General features: G+C 42.0%; 2 protein-coding genes across 2 annotated transcripts in view; both read left to right on the top strand.

The window, feature by feature from the left end:
• LOC141059311 (oocyte zinc finger protein XlCOF29-like) overlaps positions 1–14,437 on the top strand; it is a 46,994-nt gene extending 32,557 nt beyond the window's left edge. The window contains exons 2-4 of the mRNA XM_073555638.1: positions 7,666–7,815; positions 7,945–8,124; positions 14,324–14,437. Of these exons, the coding sequence (XP_073411739.1) occupies positions 7,738–7,815; positions 7,945–8,124; positions 14,324–14,356 (291 nt within the window). The 5' untranslated portion in view covers positions 7,666–7,737 and the 3' untranslated portion in view covers positions 14,357–14,437. The remainder of the gene's footprint in view (positions 1–7,665; positions 7,816–7,944; positions 8,125–14,323) is intronic.
• Positions 1–15,394, top strand: part of LOC141059314 (uncharacterized) — a 150,880-nt gene extending 135,486 nt beyond the window's left edge. Inside the window, exon 9 of the mRNA XM_073555641.1 lies at positions 14,796–15,394. Coding sequence (XP_073411742.1) covers positions 14,796–15,240 — 445 coding nt within the window. The 3' untranslated portion in view covers positions 15,241–15,394. The remainder of the gene's footprint in view (positions 1–14,795) is intronic.
• Positions 15,395–25,079: the final 9,685 nt, after the last annotated feature.

Raw genomic sequence — 25,079 nt, forward strand, 5'->3', positions numbered from 1 at the left:
AATATGTCCTTATACTCATCTCATGTGTATTAGTCCTATACACTGATGCCTGTATATGCGCTCTTGTGAGAAAGGCCCCCAGTCTTAAAAGAACTTCATGTCTGCATTTATCTGGACAGCCTTAGTCCAACACCGTTCTCCCAACGCATTTCATCTAATCAGGACTCATCAGGGGAGTTTATGGAGTTCAATTAGACACATGGCGTGCAAATATCGCCTTTCTTTTATATAACTGAGCACCACATTGTATCCTATCCATTTCCGGACGCCGGGTACCTCATTTCCGGTCCCACCATATGTAATGGCCCATCTCCATCTACATGCCCCACTTCCTGGGCTCGGCTTACAGCCATTTACATCACATCCGGTCTTGGAGGTACAGCGTCATCACAGCACCGTTCACATGACCCATAGTGTCCATGGTAACCCGACGCTGCATATCCTTCATCTGGTCGCGCTCTCTACCGCTATCTCCCAATTGTATTAATAAGCTTGTTGATCAATCATATTAGAAGTGGCTACATCCAGATTATATATAATAATTTATTCAGACTTTTTCAATTTGCTGAATACCCTATTAATGGACACTTTGCATGGATTCCATAACCATCTTTTCATTCACATTTAAAATAGATAAGGGAAAAAACAGGACGTATCTACAGTATCCCTAACCCAGAGACAAATAATATAATATGAGGAAATCAAATACGGGGAGTCATATATTCAAATGATATATTGTTACATAATATGGGGGTCAATTAGTAGTCTGATAAATGTTGAATGCTAAACATGGGACACCACGGATCTTCTTGTTATTAGAAGTATAGAGAGGGTGCTCACTAGGGCTCTCCCTGATAAACCCTCTCTACCTATTCCCTACCTCACGCGGAGGTTGGCACCCTAATATCCTGTGCAAGTGGCGCCCCCACTCAACGGCGGCTCTCCCTAATATACCTCACCCTATTACTCCCTCCCTACAAGAAGGAAGAAAAGGAGAGTATATCGTTTAATCCTTTAGGGTGCACTGTCTGTAGGGTAAATATCCAGAAAGTTTCTCTTTGGAGGATGTATTTATCCCAATCACCTCCTCTCTGATTTCTGGGTACCTTTTCAATACCTATAAAGCTAGCCATCTTGAGATCTCCCTTATGAAACTGATTAATATGATTGGCTACCGGGGTATCACGTTTATTGATAGTATCCCTATGATGCTCTCCTACCCTTACCCTAAGCTCTCTCTTTGTTTTGCCAACATATTCTAAACCGCATCTGCACGTCATCTTATAAATAACCCCTACGGATCTGCAGTTAATAAATTGGTGTATGGGGTATATTTTTCTTGTATTGTTACTGCAGAATTCGTTGTTTTTTTCAATTGAAGTGCAATATTTGCAGCAACCACATTTAAAGCATCCTTTTGGTTGGGTGCCCAGCCATGTGGCGCTGTCAGCACTTTTTGGGGTAAAATGGCTACGGACTAGCCTATCCTTTAAGGAACGGCCCTTCTTGTATGTAATCTGTGGGTGACTAGAAATAACTCTTGTGAGGTCCTGATCCATACACAGAATCGGCCAATGTCTGTCTATTATTTCTTTAATATCCTTGGCTCCGTTACAATATTTTGTGATGAATCTTATAGTTCCATCCTCCTCAGATTTCTGCCCAGGAGTGAGTAGGTCCTTCCTATCCCTAGCCAGGGATGTCCAATAAGCATTCCTTAGGATCCCATCTGGGTATCCCCGTTCTAAGAAACGGGATCTCAAATCATCGGCTTGCGTCTTATAGGTAACCTGATCCGAACAGTTCCTTCTCATTCGAAGGTACTGCCCCTTAGGGATGCCTTTTTTTCAAGGGAACTGGATGGTTAGATTCCCATCTCAGAAGTGAATTAGAAGATGTAGGTTTTCTATATGTCTTAGTAAAAAGGCGTCCATTTTCACCCCGTTCAATCAGAACATCCAAAAACGGTAAACTACAAGCATTGACTTCACAAGTAAAGCTAAGGCCCAGATCATTCTTATTAAGGCCTTTTACAAAGTTACAAAAACCATTCTCATCCCCCTTCCAGATTACAAAAACATCGTCCATGTAGCGAAGCCACAGGACAATGTTTTCCTCCGCCACTTCTGAGTGCTCTCCAAAGATGGCATTTTCCTCCCACCAGCCCAGGAGCAAATTTGCATAAGATGGTGCACAAGGGCTACCCATCGCGGTGCCCCTGAGCTGGTGGAAGTACTTGCCATCAAATAGAAAAAAGTTCTTTGTTAAACAGAATTCAAGGGCCCTCATCACAAATGAATTGTGTTCCATATATTGTAAACCTCTCGTTCTTAGATAGTAGTCCGTAGCCATTAATCCCTTCTCATGGGGAATCGATGAGTACAAAGCCTCCACATCGATTGAACCCAATATCATATTGGTGTCCAACTCGATGTTATCCAATTTCAATAAAAGATCAGTGGTGTCCCGTGTGTATGAACTCAGAGAGACCACAAACGGTCTCAATATTTTATCAACATATAACCCTAAATTTTGGGTTAGACTCCCAATTCCAGAAACTATAGGTCTTCCTTTTAATGGTACCAGGCCCTTATGAACCTTTGGCAGGGCATAAAAAGTCGCCACTACCGGATGTGTAGGGATAAGAAAATCTCGTTCATTTTTATCAATCAATTTTGATTGAAAGGCCCCATCAACCAAAATTTTTAGTTCCTTTAAATATATTTCTGTAGGGTTACGTTCAAGTATCTCGTACCCCATGGATTTCTGCAATAGAAAGTAACACAGAGTTCTATATTGGGCAACATCCATCACTACTGTGTTACCACCTTTATCCGATGGTTTAATTATCCTGGTGGTATCCCTCTCTAATTCAAGCAGACCATCCATCTCAATTTTGGTAAGATTACGGGGTCTTCGTTTTTGAGATTTTTCTAAATCTATCAGGTCCCTAGATACCAGATTAGAGAAAACATCTATGGCACTTATATCATTATTGATTGGTGGCATACGTTTGCTTTTGTTCTTAAAGTCCGTAAAAGGACCTTCACCATATTCATTGGGGTCCACATCCCCCAGATGATACAGAAACCTGACATCACCCAATAGATCCTCATCAATACCTAATTCAGTGCAGCTTTTTTTATCTGCGTTTATAAAGTATTTCTTCCATTTAAGTTTACGTATGAACAAATTAAGGTCTTTAATAGCTTCAAAGCATACAAAATCAGAGGTTGGGACAAATGACATGCCCTTACTTAACACCGCCATCTGTTCCTTATTTAGGGGTTTTGATGAGATATTAACGATTTGGTTATTCAAATGGGGTTCCGGGTATTGAATAGACTTCTCAGTGGGTAATTTGAGTCTAAAAAATGTTCCCTCTGTGGTGACCCCCGACCTGCCCCTCTACCTCCTCGTATACCCCCTCTGCCTCTAGTTCTCCCCCTATTGTTTTTGAACCTACCCTCGGAGTCGGAATATTCGGCCTCAGAGGATGAAATATCCGTTTCTGGTTGTCTATTTGGTTTAATATTAGCAACCGTATATGCCTTATTATCCCGAAACTCCTGTAGGTCTCTAATAAAATACTTATGCTTTCATTCTTTAAGATGGTATTGAAATTTTTCAATAGTATTCTGTAAACTATTTTCTTTTACAGAGAATTCCGTTTCTGCTGAAAATTTTTTTGTAACCTCTATTTGTTCTTTAAGACGTTCATTAATGGAAATTAGCATAGATTTTTCCTCATCTAGGAGTATTCTCATTAATCTTAGTGAGCTATCTGTAGCTTCCTTTTCAAGCTTAGCTGACAACGTTGCGCTTTTGTATCTATAACCAAAATTAATAGATATTCTAAGGTGTCTAGGTACTATGCCTGCTTTTATATAATTTTCCAAACTTTGTACCTCCCACCAAGACGTAATTTGCTCTTTATAAATTTTGGTGAGTTCCTTAAAAGCTGCACTGAATGATGGAATATATTTTCTCTGCGTGAAAACACCATCCGAAAAAACGTCCTTGGCCTCATTCATCCATTGATTTGTGTCTATCCCTGTGGATAGGAAACCTGCCATATCCAATATTCAAATAATATAAGCGGGGGGTCTACTTTACCAATACCGATCAAAAATGTATATAGCAAATTGGTATGGAAATAATTGTATATTTGTATTAAAACTTAACTTTTAATCTTAAATTAAAAACTGTATATTGCAAATTAAGGTGCCAAAAAACATATAGTGATTGTGCCTGTGCAAACGTGCCCATAAAAACAAATTATAATGAGACGCCTCCTATTGTCCAAATATGAGCGGATTATTATCCTCTTTAGTGTCTAAATATGGCCAGGTATTAATAATACCAAACACTAGCCATAGAACATCTCAGTATATGCAGCGACACATTTTTTTAGAGGTTTTCTTAGGTAACTAAACCATTATTATAATTCCTGTTCTCATTTCCATCATTGTGAACAATTATCATTAGAAAGCGAATCATAAAAAAATATAAATAGCATCGAACATGGCTGGAGACACCGAAGCGACACCCCCCACGACTGACAGCGCTGATCGGCCGCTGCCACCAACTGACAGCGCCGATCGGCCGCCGCTGTCATGATCTGCTCCCCCTGCCTTCCCTCCGCTCCCCTCGCCTTCTGATCACCCCCTCACCCTGCATGTGCCTCCCAAGTCCCTCTGACTGTCCTGGTGTCCCGTCGTCCCAGATCATGGGTGCTGCCATCTTGGAAAATGGCGGGCGCATGCTCAGTGCGCCCGCCGGAATCGGCAACGCTGCAGATTCATTCATTTATTTTGATGACTGTGATAAACTCTCACAGTGATCAAAATAAAAAAAAAGTAAATCGCCCCCCTAATCACCCCCATAGGTAGGGACAAATAATAAGATAAAGAAAATATTTTTATTTTTCCATTAGGGTTAGAGTTATGGTTAAAAATAGGGTTAGGGTTAGAATTAGGGTTACGGTTGGAATTAGGGTTGGAATTAGGGTTAGGGTTGGGATTAGGGTTAGGGTTGTAATTAGGATTGGGATTAGTGTTAGGGGTGGGTTGGTCTTAGGGTTAGAGTTGGGATTAGGGTTAGGGGTGTGTTGGGGTTAGGGTTATGGTTAGGTATATGATTAGGGTTGGGATTAGGGTTAGGGGTGTGCTGGGGTTAGGATTGGAGATAGAATTGAGGGGTTTCCACTGTTTAGGCACATCACAGGGTCTCCAAATGCGACATGGCACCACCATTTATTCCAGCCAATTTTGCGTTCAAAAAGTCAAACAGTGCTCCCTGCATTCCAAGCCCCGACGTGTGCCCAAACAGTGGTCTACCCCCACATATGGGGTATCAGCGTACTCAGAACAAACTGGACAACCACTTTTGGGGTCCAATTTATCCTGTTACCCTTGTGAAAATAAAAAATAGCGGGCTAAAAATAATTTTTTGAGGGAAAAAAAATATTTATCATTTTCACGAATCTGCGTTATAAACTTCTGTGAAGCACTTGGGGGTTCAAAGTGCTCACCTCCCATCTAGATTAGTTCCTTGGATGGTCTAGTTTCCAAAATGGGGTCATTTGTGGGGGGTTTCCACTGTTTAGGTACATCAAGGTCCCTGCAAACGTAACATGACGCCCACAGCCATTCCATCAAGTCGGCATTTCAAAATAGCGCTCCTTCCCTTCTGAGCTCTCTCATGCTCCCAAACAGTGGTTCCCCCCCACATATGGGGTATCAGTGTACTCAGGACAAATTGCACAACATCTTTTGTGGTCCAATTTCTCCTGTTAGCCTTGTTAAAATAAAAAATAGCGGGCTAAAAAATCATTTTTTGAGGGAAAAAAAATATTTTTATTTTCACGGCTCTGCGTTATAAACTTCTGTGAAGCACCTGGGGATTCAAAGTGCTCACTAAGCACCTAGATAAGTTCCTTAAGAGGTCTAGTTTCCAAAATGTGGTTATTTGTGGGGGAGCTCCAAAGTTTAGGCACACAGGGGCTCTCCGAACACGACATGGTGTCCGCTAACGATTGGAGCTAATTTTCCATTCAAAAAGTCAAATGACGCTCCTTTCCTTCTGAGACCTGCCATGCACCCAAACAGTGGTTCCCCCCCACATATGGGGTACCAGCGTACTCAGGACAAACTGGACAACAACTTTTGGGGTCAAATTTATCCTGTTAGCCTTGTGAAAATAAAAAATAGCGGGCTAAAAAATCATTTTTGAGGAAAAAAAAATATTTTTTATTTTCACGGCTCTGCGTTATATACTTCTGTGAAGCACTTTGGGGTTCAAAGTGCTCACCATACATCTAGATAAGTTTCTTCGGGGATCTAGTTTCCAAAATGGGGTCACTTGTGGGGGAGCTCCAATGTTTAGGTACACAGGGGTTCTCCAAACGCGACATGGTGTCCGCTGACGATTGGAGCTAATTTTCCAATCAAAAAGTCAAATGGCGCTCCTTCCCTTCCGGGCCCTGCCTTGCGCCCAAACTGGTTTATGACCACATATGAGGTATCGGTGTACTCAGGAGAAATTGCCTAACAAGTTTTAGGATCCATTTTATCCTGTTGCCCATGTGAAAATGAAAAAACTGAGGCTAAATAAAATTTTTGTGAAAAAAAAGTACTTTTTTTACGGGTCAATTTGTGAAGCACCTGGGGGTTCAAAGTGCTCACTATGCATCTAGATAGGTTCCTTGGAGGGTCTAGCTCCAATGATTAGGCACACAGGGGTTCTCCAAACGCGACATGGTTAAAAACATATGTGACATGCACAAGTGTGAACAAGTCGGTAAGACAATGCTCACACCACCCAATGGCTGAAACACAACAAGAAAGCACAAAATGACAAATTTGCAAAAATACTCTGCAGTAAAAAACATAACAGTAATCAGCAAGTGCTGTATAACAAACACAGGGTATTTAGTCGATACGTTTTTTGCAAAAAATGTATACCAAGCCGCTTCACCACGTCACGGTAACCCTTCACGAAGCAGTCCCTATCTAATGTATTTAAAACCTGAACATGTGAACAGTGTCTAAATGAACAGGATACAGACAGGCGCCTCCTAGTATATGGGCTTGTGGAGATTATTTTCAGTAACAGCGCAGTCATCTGCTGAGGTTCTCCTACATCCACTATTAGGGTGCGTCACTGAGTTGTAATCAAGGTTACCTGGTTAGGGGCCCACTCAGAAGTTTCGCCCCCAAACCAAAACCCTAGCTACGCCTCTGACGGGAAGCATTCATATAGATGGCCGGTGGTGGTGGAGTCAGTGACGGACTCTGGGCAAATCTGTTTCTAGAGCCGTAGTAGAAGATGAAGATGTCGTCCTCACCATGAAGTAGTTATTTCTCCTGTCACGTGTAATGAATATCTCCTGCAGTATTGCTAATGCCGATTCCAGTGTCGGTAAATGAGACGAGAATTAGCGTTATGGAAGATGAGTCTATGAGAAACGTATTCAGCTGCCGACTCCGAGGAGGAAACTGCTTGTTGTCTGTGGCCTAAATATATAGGTTTTATTAGTAGATGTAAAGAAGGAAACTAAATACTGTAAAATAATAAATCTCATATGTTTTCCTTATTATCTCCAGTAACTGTATTATTACACAGGATTTTTATGATGTGACATCAGCTCATCTTTTCATTCAGATTTCTACAATATCGGATCCTCTCAGTGAAGATCTTTAACATAAGAAAATTTTCCTGATTTACCCCTGAAGGATGGATATGGACAGAGACAAGATGGCAGAGACAATATTACAACTCACCCTAGAGATCCTCTTCCGGCTTACTGGAGAGGTGAGAGATTCTGATGACGTCACATTACATCATTCTTATCTATGGGAATAACAGATGGTCAGAACTGGAGAGGTGAGGACTCTGGAAATGTCTGTAGTGAGATTTATTAATGTGTCTCTCCATAACCAGGATTACACAGTGGTGAAGAAGACCTCTAGTGAGCGCTGTCAGGACTCTGTGTCTGAGGGATGTGGAAGACCCCTGAGCCCAATCACGGGGCCTCCACTTCACCCCCTGATACATGACGACATCAATGACCAGAAGATCCTAGACCTCATCTACAAGATGATTGAGCTGCTGACTGGAGAGGTGACACTGCTGGGAATGCTGGGACATTATACAGTAACACTATGAGGGGATTGGGGGGATGACTGTATCATTGTATGTGTCAGGTTCCTATCAGGTGTCAGGATGTTGCTGTCTATTTCTCCATGGAGGAGTGGGAGTATTTAGAAGGACATAAAGATCTCTACAAGGACGTCATGATGGAGGTTCCCCAGCCCCTCACATCAGCAGGTAATAGACAGGACTAAATACACACGGTCTATAATTATCTGTATGTAAAGAATGAATTCAGTCCCTGTATGTGTTTTCTTCAGATCTATCCAGTAAGATGACAACACCAGAGAGATGTCCCCGTCCTCTTCTTCCACAGGATTATAAACAAGAAGATCCCAATGTTCCTCAGGATCATCAGGTAGATGGAGAGAAGGTGTCATGAGTTCTCCCCTATGATGTGTAGACGGCTGTGAAAGTCTTGTGTTCAGTCTTGTTTTATCCACCAGTATTATATGTTTTGTACTTGTATAATGAGAGCTGTGGAGATGGCAGGATTAGAGCTGATCATAGATGTGACTTCTCCATCTGTCTGTGACTTTTCCAATATTTGTTTCAGGGTGAAGATCTGACCCATATTAATACTACAGAGACATATGTGAGGGGTGATGAGTGGTGTAAAGAGGAGATTCCTACATATGGCTACCCAGGTGAGTAGTAATCACTAAAAGCAAATTCAAAGATTCTTCTCACTCACCAGCTGTGACTGCTTTATCGGTGGTGTAGCCGGCTGTATTACCATGTTCACCATTTTGCCTCCTAACTACAACATTCTCTTCCACCCAAAACTGTTCAAATGACTTTGTGTATTGAAAGCCCCTTTTCTATAAAACTTACCACCTGGAAGATCCACCTACCCTCTGGGATTAGAAGACTCTGACGGTTACCTGCCCAGATGTGTAAACTACAAAGCCAGAAGACAGCGTATGTAGAATGTGCTGAAAAGTTAGAAAATGACTTGAAAAAAAGTATTATGATTGGTCTGTAAGAGAAAGCGGAGGGTAATGATGCTTTTGGCTTCCTAGATCCCCGATATCTTATTGGATGAATCTACCTTCTCTCCCATCTGTGCTGCTGAATGTGCTCATATGGTCCCTACAAGACCAGGTCCAGTCTTTCTGGCCAAACTTTGCTTTTATGATCAACAACATTAGGATGGTTTCACACGTCCTGATATTTACGGTACCGGAAAAGACAGTACCGGAGATAGCAGTGTCCGTATGTGTAGTATGTGCGGCATCCGTGTGCCACCCTTGTGCCGCATCAGGACCACACGGACGGCCGCTGGGGAAGAGCACTACAGTAAGCACTGTTCCCCGGCTGCTGGTTCTGAAGCCGGCTTTCCTTCCTCTACTGCGATCTGCGTGAGCAGAGGAGAATGAATGAATTTGAAACTGAACTTCTGTGACCTTTGTACCATGGGAGAATGGAAGTGATGAGGTCACTGGGACATAGTTTGTACTGCCGTGACCTCATCACTTGCATTTTCCCACGGTACTGAGGTCAAAGGAGTTAAAGCCGGCAGCCAGAGCAGGCTCAGTGACGTCACCGCTAGTTACTGAGCCTGCACCCGCTGCTTCTCATTCATTCCCTTATAGTTTGCAGCCGGGGCGATCGCATTAGCACAGCTCCGGTTGTAAACTTATTAACCCCCCAGATATAGATTACGGCGAGGGACTGAATGCTGGACAGGTATGGTATATTGTTGCTTTATTATTTTTAATATTCTTTCAGGAGATCGAGGGTGTCACCTGGATTAGGAGTATAATAAAGATGGGAAACTGTGTTTTTGGTATTATTTCAAAAATATAAAAAATACTTTTTTTCTAGGTGTGTGTGTTTATTTTACTCTTTCAGTACTATAGGATTATTAATGAATAGGTGTCTTATTGACACCTCTCCATTACTAAGCCGGGCTTAATGTCCCCTTACAATAGGAAGTTGACATTAACCCCCCATTACCCCACTTGCCACTGCTAAAGGGCAAGTGGGAAGAACTGGGCAAAGCTCCAGAATTGGTGCTTCTAATAGATGCACCTTTTCTGGACAGCTGCGGGCTGCTGTTTTAGGCTGGGGAGGCCAAAATCCTTGGCCCCTTACCAGCCTGAGAATAGCAGCCCGCACCTGTAAGTTTTGTCTGGTTGGATTATTATAAAAAGGGGGACCCCACATCTGGTTTTTCACTCATTCATTCTCCCCTGCTCGCTGGCAGAGCAGGGGAGAATAATGACAGACGCGTTCAGTACCTGCCGCCGAGGAACAGCGGCTTACAGGTAAATACAGGTAAAAGAGTCAACAGGTGTCGCCCGGTTACTACCATAGATCCACTTATGTGCCAGGCATATAGGTAAAGGATAAGATCAATCAGGCTTACCAGGAAGACAGAGAAGGAGGAAAACCCCTTAGAAGACCTATATGCCTGGCGCATAAGTGGATTTATAGTAGTAACTGGACGACACCTGTTGACTCTTTTACTTGCATTTGGGGCTTCTCTAATGCTGTTACTATGGAGAATTTACCCCTGTTCCCATAGAGCGACCATCTGGCACCTCTCTTTTATGTATTTTTCTTGTGATGTGTGTATTTAATTATGTATTTATAAAATTGGGATATATTTATATATGAAGAAGCACTCGGTACTTCATTTTTCTCCTACTTTTCTATATTATGTGCAAGTGAGTGCAGTGACTAGGGGAATTCTTTTGGCGCTGCCACATGGTAGGCTATCCCCTTGTGATGTTACAATGAGCCTGGATCAGTGTATAACAGTTCTCTTTAAATGTGTAATATTTCTTCTTGAAACTCATCTGACAGAAAATATTGGCCCTTACGATAGTTTAGATTGTGAAGTCACCGAGCCCCATACTCTAATTACCCCAGAGAGGTTTCACCACTAGTTACTCATTTATTACTGATGAAGACTGTTGAGTTTGATCATTTCAGTAGATGTGTTATTGTCTACAGCAGCGGTCCCCAACTTTTTTGACCTTGAGAGCTACATTCAGCTTAGAGAGAGGGTCGTGAGCCACATTCAGCTCTGATAGGGGGTCACAAGCAACATCCTTCTCCTGTCCCCCTTAAAGTAGTGTCAATCAAAGCCCCCATTATGGGTATAATGATAGCTGAAGCTTTTCCACAGAAATCACTCCAAAGTAGTACACTGAGAACCAGGGGTTCCCACAATACAAGGCAATGAGAAAAAACTTTGTCCAGCTCCACGATGTAGTGAAAAATATTCTTTATTCACTCAATAGAAATGAGGTTTAAAAGCCAGCATGAGTTACAAGGCATGCGATCGATCTACGCGTTTCGAGTGGCTAAGCACTCTTAATCATGATGCCCATTTTGAGATGTGCTCCTCATACCTGTTTGCTAGACCTGGAGCTAATGCACCAAGCTGGCAGACAGTCGCGAGCCACAAATCATGGGACCGCGAGCCACATGTGGCTCCCGAGCTACAGGTTGGGGACCCCTAGTCTACAGTATACTCACAGTTTTTTGATTACAGTAGTGTCCAAAATACTCTGACTTAAATTCTTCCTACAGCCAATTTTGTGTTCCTAATCAGGCCCTATTTTTTAAATCTGACGTGTGTCACTTTATGTGGTGATAACTTTTATTTTTATTATTCACAAAGGATAATAGAAAACAAATGGATCTTACAAATTATTTTTCAACTTCGCACAGTACTCTATATATGGTTGTACACTACTGTAGAATCATAGAATCGTAGAGTTGGAAGGGACCTCCTGGGCCATCTGGTCCAACCCCCTGCTCAAAGCAGGATTCGCTAAATCATCCCAGACAGAGGTCTGTCCTTGTGCAAATGAGAATAAAGATGATCCTTCTACAATGTGACAGCCCTTGAGATATTTGTAGACAGCTATTAAGTCTCCTCTCAGTCTTCTCTTCTGCAAGCTAAACATTCCCAAATCCTGCGACCTTTCCTCATAAGACAGGGTTTGCAGACCGGTCACCATTCTGGCTAAGTGTTTTCTCACTATCTTTCTGTTTATAGATATCCTGGATTCTTCTATTTCCTTAATAGGACAGTGAAGAACAGTTGATGTTACATTTTCTTTATGAGAGAAAACAGATGCAAAATAGGAATTTAAAAGTTCGGCCTTCTCAACATCCTGTCTTACCATTTCATCATTTTCATCCTGTAAAAATCCTATAGCATCTTTGACTTTTCTTTTACTTTTGACATATTCCCAAAATCCTATATTATTCTTTTTGACGTCTCTTGCCAGCCTCAATTCATTGTCAGCTTTAATAATCTGATTTGTGCCCTGCAAGTTCTGCAGACAGCATTATATTCTTCTTTAGATATGCCTCCCTCTTTCCATTTTATAAACATTTCTTTCTTCCTTTTTAGCATGTGCTTAAGTTCTGTGTTTATGCATCCTGGTTTCCTTAAATGTTTCCTAGTCTTCCCTCTTTTCAGAATTGTTAACAATTGTGCTTTGAGAATTTCATTTTTCAAGATTTCCCATCCTTCCTGGACATTTTTGTCCTTAAGGATTCCTCCAATTCTGAGCACATGGCGGTGTTCAGAAGGGTATGAACGCCATTAAGCTATTTGAATGCAGCTCTAGCTGGAATAGTTTGCAGACACAATGTATTGGGTCACCTGGCAGCTCATAAGATGTCCACCATGAATATGCTTGACACTATCTTCTCTGCTTTCCATATCCCAAGGATTGCCTTGCACATTGCCCTTTAAGACCCTTACATGGATCTGGACCTACACTGGGACCCCTAGGCTTGGACCATGGTGTAACCTGCTATTCTGTTATGTTAGATGGCAAGAAGAATAGTCGGTTAGCTGGGTTAGAACTAGAAGTACAGAATCAGAAGACACAAGAGTAGTCAGTAAATGGGCCACGGTCACAACAGGAAACAAATAAACAAGCCGTGAGCTGAGCACAGAGGACTGAACAAGAAGAGAACATGGTGTGGTACTTTCCAATTGGCTGAAGTAGGGAGCAGATTACTCCAGCTGGACAGCAGGAACAGATCCCAGATGAGATTGGACATACCATATGCAGAAGCCCTAATATAACTAAATAATAGAAAACCAGAATAGTCAAAATCCCCATAAAGGGATTCCATTTTATAAATTAATTCACTGAAGGTTATAATCCATAGGAGGAGTGAATATTTTGACTCTACGGCCACTTTCCGGAAATTAAAGGGGTTGTCCACTACATTTATTAACCCCCCCAATGTTTCTCCCTGGGGCCCCTTATGAAGTTTGTAATTACCGTGGGCTGCCAAATCTGCCTCTGAGCGGTGCTGAGTCCAGGTCACGTGAGCCCCAGGCTGCAGCAGCCGCTAGCATCCGCTGATGTCACGTCAATTTCCTGACTCTGAAAATTGACGTGACGTCATCAGCAGGCGTACCCCAGCCTCTGCACACTGCTGTCACTCATCAATAGTGACAGCAGTCTGTAGGCGGTGCTGCACAGCACTACACAGCCCCGTCGCTCTGCGGCATGTCTCCTCTCCCATCCCGAGTGACGGGTCTGTGTGTGCTGTCTGCGTGTGTGTGCGGGGGGCAGCGGTCTGTGGGGATGCTCCAGGTCTGTTTAGGGAGGGCTGCGGGTCTGTGCGGGGGGCCCTCGGTCGCGGTCTGTGCGAGGCTGTGTGTGTGTCTGTATGCAGGCATCATCCAATGGGACTACAAGTCCCATCGGGCTATGCCTGCTATACTGACAGTGAGTGACACATTAGCCAATGATGGGGCAGTAGTAGTCCCATCATCCGGATAATGTGTTGAATGTAAAAAAAAAAATCTTGTTGCTTTTCAACAGCCTTTGAACCACTAATAGTGTGGGAACCTCTGTTTTTCCATTGACAGATGATGGACCTTAGTGGGGCCTTTTTTTTGTGAGATGAGAATTGGCATTGGTATTTTCAGCTACATAACATTGATTGGTTTCTTTTTATTCGATATTTGGGAGGCAGAATGAAAAAACAGTTGAACATCAAGCACTACTGGTTCATCCAGTAAGGTTTTCTGTTAGACTGTGAACTGTTATTGTCTTGGTAAATAATTAAAGTTTTTTACATAACTTGCCATTTTTATGGACAGTTTAAGTAGAAATGTTCAAAAATATGAAACTCAAGGATATTTTATTAAAAAGTAATTGTTTTTTTATCTTAGCAGATGACTGTACCAGGAGATCAGAGGGACAGCTGACATCATCAATTTTTAAATCTGATGATCTTGAGATCCTACAAGACACAACTAAAGTGATTGCTATTACTCCTGATTTATCATCATACATTCACAGCAAAGATCTGTCATTTGATCCTATGACACAGGTCCCATCTTCTGATTCATTACTGACTACTAAGGAAAATCAAAGTCACAAAAGAGGCATTAAAAAACAAACTGCTCCTAAAGCAAAGAAGCCTTTTCCCTGTTCAGAATGTGGGAAACGTTTTAACAGTAAATCAGCTTGTGTTAACCACCAAAGAACTCACACAGGGGAGAAGCCTTTTTCCTGTTCAGAATGTGGGAAATGTTTTACTCAGAAAGTGAATCTTGTTGCACACAAAATAACACACACAGGAGAGAAACCTTTTTTCTGTTCAGAATGTGGGAAATGTTTTAACAGTAAATCAGCTTGTGTTAGGCACCAGAGAATCCACACAGGGGAGAAGCCTTTTTCATGTTCAGAATGTGAGAAATGTTTTTATCATAAATCACATCTTGTTAGTCACCAGAAAACTCACACAGGGGATAAGCCTTTTTCCTGTTCAGAATGTGGGAAATGTTTTAACCGGAAAGAGTGTCTTTATAGACACCACAGAGCTCATACAGGGGAGAAGCCTTTTTTATGTTCAGAATGTGGGAAATGTTTTGCACATAAATCACAATTTGTTGATCACCATAGAACTCACACAGGGGAGAAGCCTTTTTCTTGTTCAGAGTGTGGGAAATGTTTTTACCAGAAATCACAGCTTGTTAGACACCAGAGAACTCACACAGGGGAGAAGCCTTTTTCCTGTTCAGAATGTGGGAAATTTTTTACACAGAAATCAGATTGTGTTCGGCACCAAAGAACTCACACAGGGTAGAAGCCTGTTTCAGAATGTGGGAAACATTTTAACCAGACATCGCTTCTTGTTAGACATCAGAGCAGTCACACAGAGGAGAAATCTTTTTAATTTTCTTAATGTGGGAAATATTTTACTTGGAAATCAACTGTTAATAAACATCAGATGTCACATAGGGGAGAAGCCTTTTTTATGTTCACAATGTTGGAATCCTTTTAACCAAAACTGGATCTTCTTAAAGGGGTTGTCTCTTGTCATTCCTCATGTTTGGTGACAACAGGATAAAACTAAACATTTTTAATTCCAAATGTAAAACTATAGCCAACTCAGTGAATTGTGGGTATAGTTTTACATTTGGAATTAATAAAGTTTAGTTTTATCCTTTTGTCAGTGAATCTTCTAATCAAGGGATAATTATATATTTTTTTTTTCTCAGTGAACTCATTCCTCATGTTTAGCCTCATTAAAAAAACACTCATACTCCGCTGGCATGTCGGCTCCACTTCAGTGGTGTCGAAACTCACTGTCCCTGGGATTATGTTAGTTTGTCGAGCCGTGTGCCCAATCAGCGGCAGCTTCATTGTCCCCACCTTTGGACAGTATTGAACATCAACAGGAAGCCAGGGCCGCGGCTGCTCTCTGACTGCTTCATGATGTTCGACTTGTTCGAAGGTGAGCACAGTGACACCAGCGCTGATTGGGCACAGGGCTCACATGACGTAAAAACCTCAAAAGAGACCCAAGAACATAAGTGCCAACACCACTGAAGCGGTGTCAGCATGGGAGGCATATATAAGTGTTTTTTTATTTTAACAGGACCAAACATGAGGAATGAGAAGGGGTTGTCCAACTAGTGGACAACCTTTTTAAACATCAAAAATCCAACAGAGAAAAGAAATTATCATACGTAGAGTGAGAAATTAATTACAGGAAAGTATGTTGACCATCAAAAATAACTCAGACGCGGAGAACATATATATATATATATATATATATATATATATATATATATATATATATATATATATTTTTTTTTTTTTATTGATAAATTGTACAAATACGTGATGCGAGGGGCAGGCAATTATGGAATATTATATATGACCGCTCCCCGGGTGAGTATAATAAAACTTATTTTTCTTACCTTTCAGGTCGGATTGGGGGCTTATCTAAAGCATTATAGAATGCTGTAGATGAGCCCTGAAAGGCAGTGGCCACAGCTTATAGCAGCCAAAATAAGTGACAGGTTCCCTTTAATGAATACCATTTTGCTGCAGATACCATCTTTTGATTGACCATTATTGCATTTTATTGCAATGTTGCGGCGACCAAAAAAATATAATTCTGCTGTTTTGACTTTTTTTTCTCATTACTAAGTTTAGCGATCGGGTTAATTCTTTTTTTATATTGATAGATCGAACAATTCTGAATGCGGTGATACCAAATATGTGTTTGTTTGATTTTTTTATTGTTTTATTTTGAATGGGGCGAAAGGCGGGTAATTTGAGCTTTTTATATTTTTTTAAATTTTTTAACATCTTTAAAGCATTTTTTTTTACTTTTGGCATAGTGAAGACATACAGCATTGTATCTTAATTTAACCAGATGGCTATTTTTTAGCAGACGGAGAATAATAGAATGTTATCTGTATGTTGGCTTTCAAATTTAAGTGTTGATTTCTGGTTGGTCAATAAAACAGACTTTTGTTTGTGTAAGCCGGTAATATTAACTTTTATTGTGTGCTTATCCTTTATCACTTGTGATGTTTGCTGATATGCTAATTATGCATTGTGGTATAGAGCCAGTTTGTTGACTTCAAAAGCAGAGATGGAAAAACTATGCAAATAGTTCAAACAATCAAGTAAGGCTGCTTGATCTCATCTCCATTCTTACCCTTAATAATAACAATAATAATCTTTATTTGTATAGCACCAACATATTCCGCAGCGCTTTACAATTTAACAGTTTCAAACAGAACAGTCAAAAATAACAACTTTAGCAATAATTCAATGATTACAGCAAAATAAGACGACCCTGCTCGTGAGAGCTTACAATCTACAATGAAGTGAGGGAGATACAAAGTACAGGTGTGTATTTACATTGATGTATTTACAATGATGGTCCAGCCATCTTGAGGGAGTGGGGGATAGATGAGAATAGTCAATGGGCTACATATGCCACTTACACATAAAATGACTGACTAGGGAATGTGATAGGCTGCTCTGAACAAATGTATTTTGAGGGAGCGCCTAAAACTGTGCAAGTTGTGGCTGGTCCTAATTTCTTGGGGTAGAGCATTCCAGAGGATTGGCACAGCACGGTAGAAGTCTTGGAGTCAGGAGTGGGAGGTACGGTTTAGTGCAGAGGTTAGTCGAAAGTCGTTTGCAGAGCGCAGCAGTCTGTTAGATTAATAGACAGAAATGAGGGAGGAGATGTAATGGGGTGCTGCACCGTGGAGAGCTATGTGGGTGAGAACAAGTACTTTGAATTGGATCCTATAATGAATGGGCAGCCAATGTAATGACTGGCAAAGAGCGGACGCGTCAGAGTACCAATTAGCCAGATGGATGACCCTGGCTGCAGCATTAAGGATGGACTGGAGATGGGAAAGTCGAGTGATGGGGAAGCCAATTAATAGAGCATTAGAGTAGTCCCGGTGGGAGTGGATCAGGGCAACAGTGAGGGGTTTTGTTTCCACGGTGCGAAAAGGGCGGATTCTAGAGATGTTCTTTAGTTGTAAGCGGCAAGAGCGGGCAAGACATTGTATATGGGAGATGAAGGCAATACTGAGGTCAAACATAACACCCAGACAGCATGCCTGCTGCCGGAGTGTTATTAGGGTGCCACCCACAGAGAGGGAAATGTCAGATTTAGGGAGGTTGGTACACTGTGGGAGTAGAAGTTCGGTTTTTGAAAGGTTTAGTTTCAGATAGAGAGCAGACATGATGTTGGAGACTGCGGACTGACAGTCACTGGCATTCTGTAGTACAGCAGGGGTAAGGTCAAGGGATGATGTGTATAGCTGTGTGTCATCAGCATAAAGATGGTACCGAAAGCCAAATCTGCTGATGATCTGTCCAATTGGGGCTATATAGAGAGAAGAGAAGGGGGCCAAGGACTGAGCCCTGAGGTACCCCAACAGTGAGAGGAGGAGGAGATGAAGTGGAGCCAGCGAACAAAACACTGAAGGAGCGGTCAGAAAGATAGGAAGAGAACCAGGAGAGAGCAGTGTACTTAATGCCTAGTGACTGGAGCCTAGAGAGTAGAAGATGGTGGTCAACAGTGTCGAAGGCTGCAGAAAGGTTGAGGAGAATGAGCAGAGAGTGGTCACCGTTACATTTTGCTGTCGAATGTAGGAGGTGGAAACCGGACTATGATGGGTCTAGGAGGGAGTGAGTGGAGAGGTAATGGGTAAGGTAAGAGTAAACCAGTCGCTCCAAGAGTTAAGAGATGAAGGGGAGATTGGAGACTGGTCTGTAGTTGTTTGTGCAGGATGGGTCTAGAGCGGGTTTCTTTAATAATGGAGTAATGATAGTGTTTGAAGGAGGAGGGGAAAATGCCCGAGGAGAGATTAAAGATTGTAGTTAGGCGAGTTGTGATAACTGGAGACAGAGACTGGAGGAGATGTGAGGGAATGGGGTCAGTAGTGCATGTAGTTGGACGAGAAGAAGAGAGGAGCTTGGAGACTTCTTCTGTGATGGGATCAAATGTGGAGAGTGAGCCGGGGAAATGCAGGGAGGGATGAGAGTCATTTCACTTGGTGGCTGGGAGCAGATTTCCTGGTGGATATTATCTATTTTCTCTCTAAAGTGGGAGGCCAGGTCATCGGCGCAAATGTTTGTGATAGGGACTTGTGCTTTCAGCCTGAGGAGTGAGTGAGAGGTATCAAAAAGTTTCTTGGGGTTGTTGGATAATGAGGAGATCAGGGTCGTGAAATAGGTCTGTTTTGCAAGGTGAAGGGGAGAATTAAAGGTTCTTAACATGAATTTGAAGTGGATGAAGTTATCTGGTGTGCGAGTTTTTCTTCATAAGTGTTCAGCACTCCTAGAGCATCAATGGAGAAGTTGAGTTTGCGATGTGAGCCAGGGCTGTTTTACTCTGTGCTTGGAGGTTTTGCGGGTGAGGGGAGCTACTTGGTCAAGGGTGCTTCTAAGAGTGTCATTGTAGTGATGTACAGCCAGATCAGGAATAAAAAAGAGGAGATTGGGGACAATGATGAGTGTAGGGAGTCTGCAAGTTTATGAGGGTTAATGGCTTGTAGATTTCAGAATGTGTGGTAGGTAGGAGTGTGCTGGGGTGGGTGAGGATTTGTGATTGTGAAGGAAAGAATGTTGTAGTCAGAGAGGGGAAGTGGTGAGTTATCTAGGTAGGAGATTGAACAGAGCCAGACAAAGATCAGGTCAAGGGTGTTACCGTCTTTGTGTGTCTCGGAGGTTGAGAGCTGTGAGAGGCCGAGAGAAGTGGTTAGTGATAGAAGCTGGGATGCAGCTGTGGAAGTGGGGCTGTTAACCCCTTCCCGACCCATGACACCTACGTAGGCGTCATGAAAACCTGTGCCATTACAACCCATGACGCCTACGTAGGCGTCATGGTATAAATTGCGTTCCTACGGGTCATGTGACGGGGGGCACTGAAAGGTCACCTGACCCACAGGAAGAGTTGTGCTTCTCCACAGGGGGGGTGGTTTTGCCCCCCCATGGCTACGATTGCTCTGATTGGCTGTTGAAAGTGAAACAGCCAATCAGAGCGATAGTAATATTTCACCAATGAAACTTGGTGAAATATTACAATACAGCATGGCCGATGCTGAAATATCATCGTCCATGGCTGGAGACAGTAAACTGACCCCCCACGACTGATGGGGGTGATCTGCCACCGACTGATGGCAGCGATATGCCTCCTCCATCAGCATCACCACCCCTCCCCTTCCCGCCGCCTTCCAATCCCCCTCCCCTCCAGTACCTTCCGAGTCCTGGTGTCCCTTCGTCATCAATCATGGGCACCGCCATCTTCCATAGTGGCGGGCGCAAGCGCAGTGCATATTCATTCTTTCATTCAGGGACTTTTTGATCACTGTGATATACCTTATCATAGTGATCAAAATAAAAAAAGTAGTAAATACCCCACTCTTTATCACCCCCATATGTAGGGACAAATAATAAAATAAAAAAATGTATTATTAGATTAGAGTTAGGCTTGTGGTTAGGGTTATGGTTAAGGTTGGGATTAGGGTTAGGGGTGTGTTGGGGTTAGGGTTGTGGTTTAGGGGTGTGTTGAGGTTAGGGTTGGAGTTAGAATTCAGGGGTTTCCACTGTTTAGGCACATCAGGGGGTCTCCAAACGCGACATGGCACCACCATTGATTCCAGCCAATTTTGCTTTCAAAAAGTCAAACAGTGATCCCTCCCTTCCAAGCCCCGACACGTGCCCAAACAGTGGTTTACCCCAACATATGGGGTATCAGCGTACTCAGGAAAAATTGCACAACAACTTTGGTGGTCTAATTTCACCTATTACCCTTGGAAAAATAAGAAATTGGGGGCTAAAAAATTATTTTTGTGGAAAAAATGATTTTTTATTTTCACCGCTCTGCGTTATAAACTTCTGTGAAGCACTTGGTGGTTCAAAGTGCTCACCACACATCTAGATAAGTTCCTTGGGGGGTCTAGTTTTCAAAATGGGGTCACTTTTGGGGGACTTCTACTGTTTTTAGGCACATCAGGGGCTCTGCGAACGTAACATGATGCCCGCAGACCATTCCATCAAAGTCTGCATTTCAAAACATCACTTCCATTCCGAGCCCCGAGGTGTACCCAGACAGTGGTTCCCTCCATATATGGGGTACCAGTGTACTCATGACAAACTGGACAGCAACTTTTGGGGTCCAATTTCTCATGTTGCCCTTGTGAAAATAAAAAATTGCGGGTTAAAAAATCTTTTTGAGGAAAAAAAATTATTTTTTATTTTCACGGCTGTGTTATAAACTTCTGTGAAGCATTTGGAGGTTCAGAGTACTCACTATGCATCTAGATAAGTTCCTTGGGGGGTATAGTTTCCAAAATGGGTTCACTTGTGGGGGAGCTCCAATGTTAAGGCACACAGGGGCTCTCCAAACGCGACATGGTGTCCGCTACATATTCCAGCATATTTTCCATTCAAAAAGTCAAATGGCACTCCTTCCCTTCTGAGCCCTGCCGTGCTCTCAAACAGTGGTTTATGACCACATATGAGGTATCGGTGTACTCAGGAGAAATTGCCCAACAAATTGTAGGGTCCATATTATCCTGTTGCCCATGTGAAAATGAAAAAAATTGATGGTAAAAAAAATTTTTGTTGGAAAAATTAAAATATCCATTTTTTCCTTCCCACGTTGCTTTAGTTCCTGTGAAGCACCTGAAGGGTTTATAATCTTCTTGAATGTAGTTTTGAGTAGCTTGAGGGGTGCAGTTTTTAGAATGGTGTCACTTTTGGGTATTTTCTGCCATATAGGCCCCTCAAAGTGACTTCAAATGTGAGGTGGTCCCTAAAAAATTGGTTTTTAAATTTTGTTGTAAAAATGAGAAATGTTTCCAAAATTGTGGTGATGTAAAGTAGACATGTGAGAAATGTTATTTATTAACTACTTTGTGTCACATAACTCTGGTTTAACAGAATAAAAATTCAAAATGTGTAAATTGGGAAATTTTCAAAATTTTCAACAAATTTCCATTTTTCTCACAATTAAACACAAAAATTATCGACCTAAATTTACCAGTAACATGAAGCCCAATATGTCACGAAAAAACAGTCTCAGAATCGCTAGGATCCGTTGAAGCGTTCCTGAGTTATTACCTCAAACGGACACTGGTCAGAATTGCAAAAAATTGCCAGGTCATTAAGGTCAAAATAGGCTGGGTCATGAAGGGGTTAATGGGGATGTTGAAGTCTCCCAGGATAAGGGTTGGGAGTTCTGAGGACATGAAGTGCGGCAGCCAGGCTGAGAAGTCAAAGAATTGGGAGGGTGAGCCTGGGGGCTGGTATATGACCGCTACTCTGAGGGAGAGGGACGGAAGAGCCTGATGGTATGGACCTCAAAAGAAGGGAATGAGAGTGATGGAACTGGGAGGATGACATGGAAAGTGCATTGTGGGGACAGGAGTATGCCGACTCCACCACCAAGTCTGTTTGTGGGTCTCGGGGAATGGGAGAATTGTAAGCCCCCATGGGAAATGGCAGTAGGGGAGACAGTGTCAGAATCCTGAATCCAGGTTTCAGTGAGGGCCAACAGATTAAGGGAGTTGTTCAGAAAGTAGTTGTGCAGGAAAGGAAGCTTGTTACATAGAGACCACGGATTCCAGAGTACACAATTAAAAGGAGATGAGGGAGTGCAAGTAATAGTAATAAGGTTAGTAAGGTTTCGATATGAGGTAGAGTAGGGGTTGAGGGATGGTGGACCAGGTTGGGGGAGGAAGATAAAGGGCAAGTAGCTATTGGAATTGTAAGAAGTTTTTTTGTGCAATGCGTTTGGGCAAGATGGGCTGAGATTTTTCATAGAGGGGCTGATGTGCATGTAACGGGGATGCGCGTTCAAGCACCTCACCCCTTAGAATGTAACTAAATATATAGGCCACACTACAGGTCAGGAGAAAGGGATTGTGGGAGCTGGTTTGGGATAATTTGGCAGCTGGAGCCAGCACACCAGGGGTTGGTTAGATGATCAAAGACGTTGGGCCTGGCTACATCTATATGCTTTAGCACCTTCCACCAGGTAACATCATCTAGTGATCCCAGTCATGAATATAAAGCAGTAAGTATTAAATACAATGCAACAAATGAATTATACTAAAGATTTAGCAGGCACATAAACCCCTTTACCCATAAGGGTGGTTTGCACGTTAATGACCGGGCCAATTTTTATAATTCTGACCACTGTCCCTTTATGAGGTCATAACTCTGGACGCTTCCATGGATCCCGGTGTTTTTCTCATGACATATTGTACTTCATGTTAGTCATAAAATTTCATTCATATATCTTGCATTTATTTGTGAAAAAAACAGAAATCTGGCAGAAAAATATTCAGGATAGAGTCCTCAGTAGTTGATACCTTTTAATGGCTAACTGAAAAGATGGTAACACATTGCAAGCTTTCAAAACTACTCAGGTCTCTTCATCAGGCTTGACTAATATAAAATCTGAAGTCACATATTTATGCACAATACAGCCTATTGGGAGAGGGAGAAACATAAATATAAACATAAATATAAACATTGGACCAGTTCATAGATAAGGACTGAACTGGTCCAATGTTTATATTTATGTTTCTCCCTCTCCCATATTGATAGTTCTGCTTCACGTCACTTGTCTCATCTATTGCATTTTTTCTAGGCTGTATTGTGCATAAATATGTGACTTCAGATTTTGTATTAGTCTAGCCTGATGAAGAGACCTGAGTAGTCTCGAAAGCTTGCAAAGTGTTACCATCTTTTCAGTTAGCCATTAAAAGGTATCAACTACTGAGGACTCTCAATCCTGAATATTTTTCTATCTACTGGCTAACACGGTACAAACATATACATCTTTCCTGTATCAGAAATCTGGCAAAAATGTTGAAAATGTCACAATTTTCTAACTATGAATTTTTATGCCCTTAAATCACAGACATATGGCACACAAAAAACTTAAGTAACATTTCCCACATGTTTACTTTACATCAGCACAATTTTGGAAGAAATTTTTTTTTTTGTAAGGAAGTTATAAGGGTTAAAAGTTGACCAGCGATTTCTCATTTTTACAATACCATTTTTTTAGAGACCACATCACATTTGAAGTCACTTTGAGGGGACTATATGATAGAAAATACCCAAAAGTGACACCATTCTAAAAAGTGCACCCCTCAAGGTGCTCAAACCACATTAAAGAAGTTTATTTATTTCCATTTTCCCATTAGGGTTAGGGCTAGGGTTAGGGCTGAGATTAGGGTTAGGGGTGTGTTGGAGTTAGAATTGGGGGGTTTCCACTGTTTGGGCACATCAGAGGCTCTCCAAATGCAACATGGCATCTGATCTCAATTCCAGCCAATTCTGCGTTGAAAAAGTCAAATGGTGCTCCTTCCCTTCCAAGCTCTGCCATGCGCCCAATCAGTGGTTTACCCCCACATATGAGGTATCAGCCTACTCAGGACAAATTGCACAACAACTTTTGTTGTCCAATTTCTACTGCTACCCTTGGGAAAATAAAAAATTGGGGACTAAAGATCATGTTTGTGGAAAAAATATGATTTTTTTATTTTCACGCCCGGGCGTTATAAACTTATGTGAAGCACTTTAGGGTTCAAAGTGCTCACCAAACATCTAGGGGGGGTCTATTTTCCAAAATGGGGTCACATGTGGGGGTTTCCACAGTTTAGGCACATCAGGGGCTCTCCAAAGGCAACCTGTCACCCGCAGACCATTCCATCAAAGTCTGCATTCCAAAATGTCACTACTTCCCTTACGAGCCCCGACGTGAGCCCATACAGTAGTTTTCTCCCACATATCGGGAATCAGCGTACTCAGGACAAATTGGACAACTTTTGGGGTCCAATATCTCCTGTTACCCTTGGGAAAATAAAAAAATTGGGGACTAAAAGATCATGTTTGAGGAAAAAATACGATTTTTTCATTTTCAAGCATTATAAACTTCTGCAAAGCACTTGGGGGTTCAAAGTGCTCACCACACATCTAGATAAGTTCCTTGGAGGGTCTAGTTTCTAAAATTGGGTCACTTGTAGGGGGTTTTCACTGTTCAGGCACATCAGGAGCTCTCCAAATGCGAGATGGCATCCGATATCATTTCCAATTTTTCGTTGAAAAAGTCAAACGGCACTCCTTCCCTTCCGAGCTCTG

This window comes from Dendrobates tinctorius, unplaced genomic scaffold (genome assembly GCF_039654945.1).
Source record: "Dendrobates tinctorius isolate UK_male_01 unplaced genomic scaffold, ASM3965494v1 ptg000226l, whole genome shotgun sequence".
Taxonomy (NCBI): domain Eukaryota; kingdom Metazoa; phylum Chordata; class Amphibia; order Anura; family Dendrobatidae; genus Dendrobates; species Dendrobates tinctorius.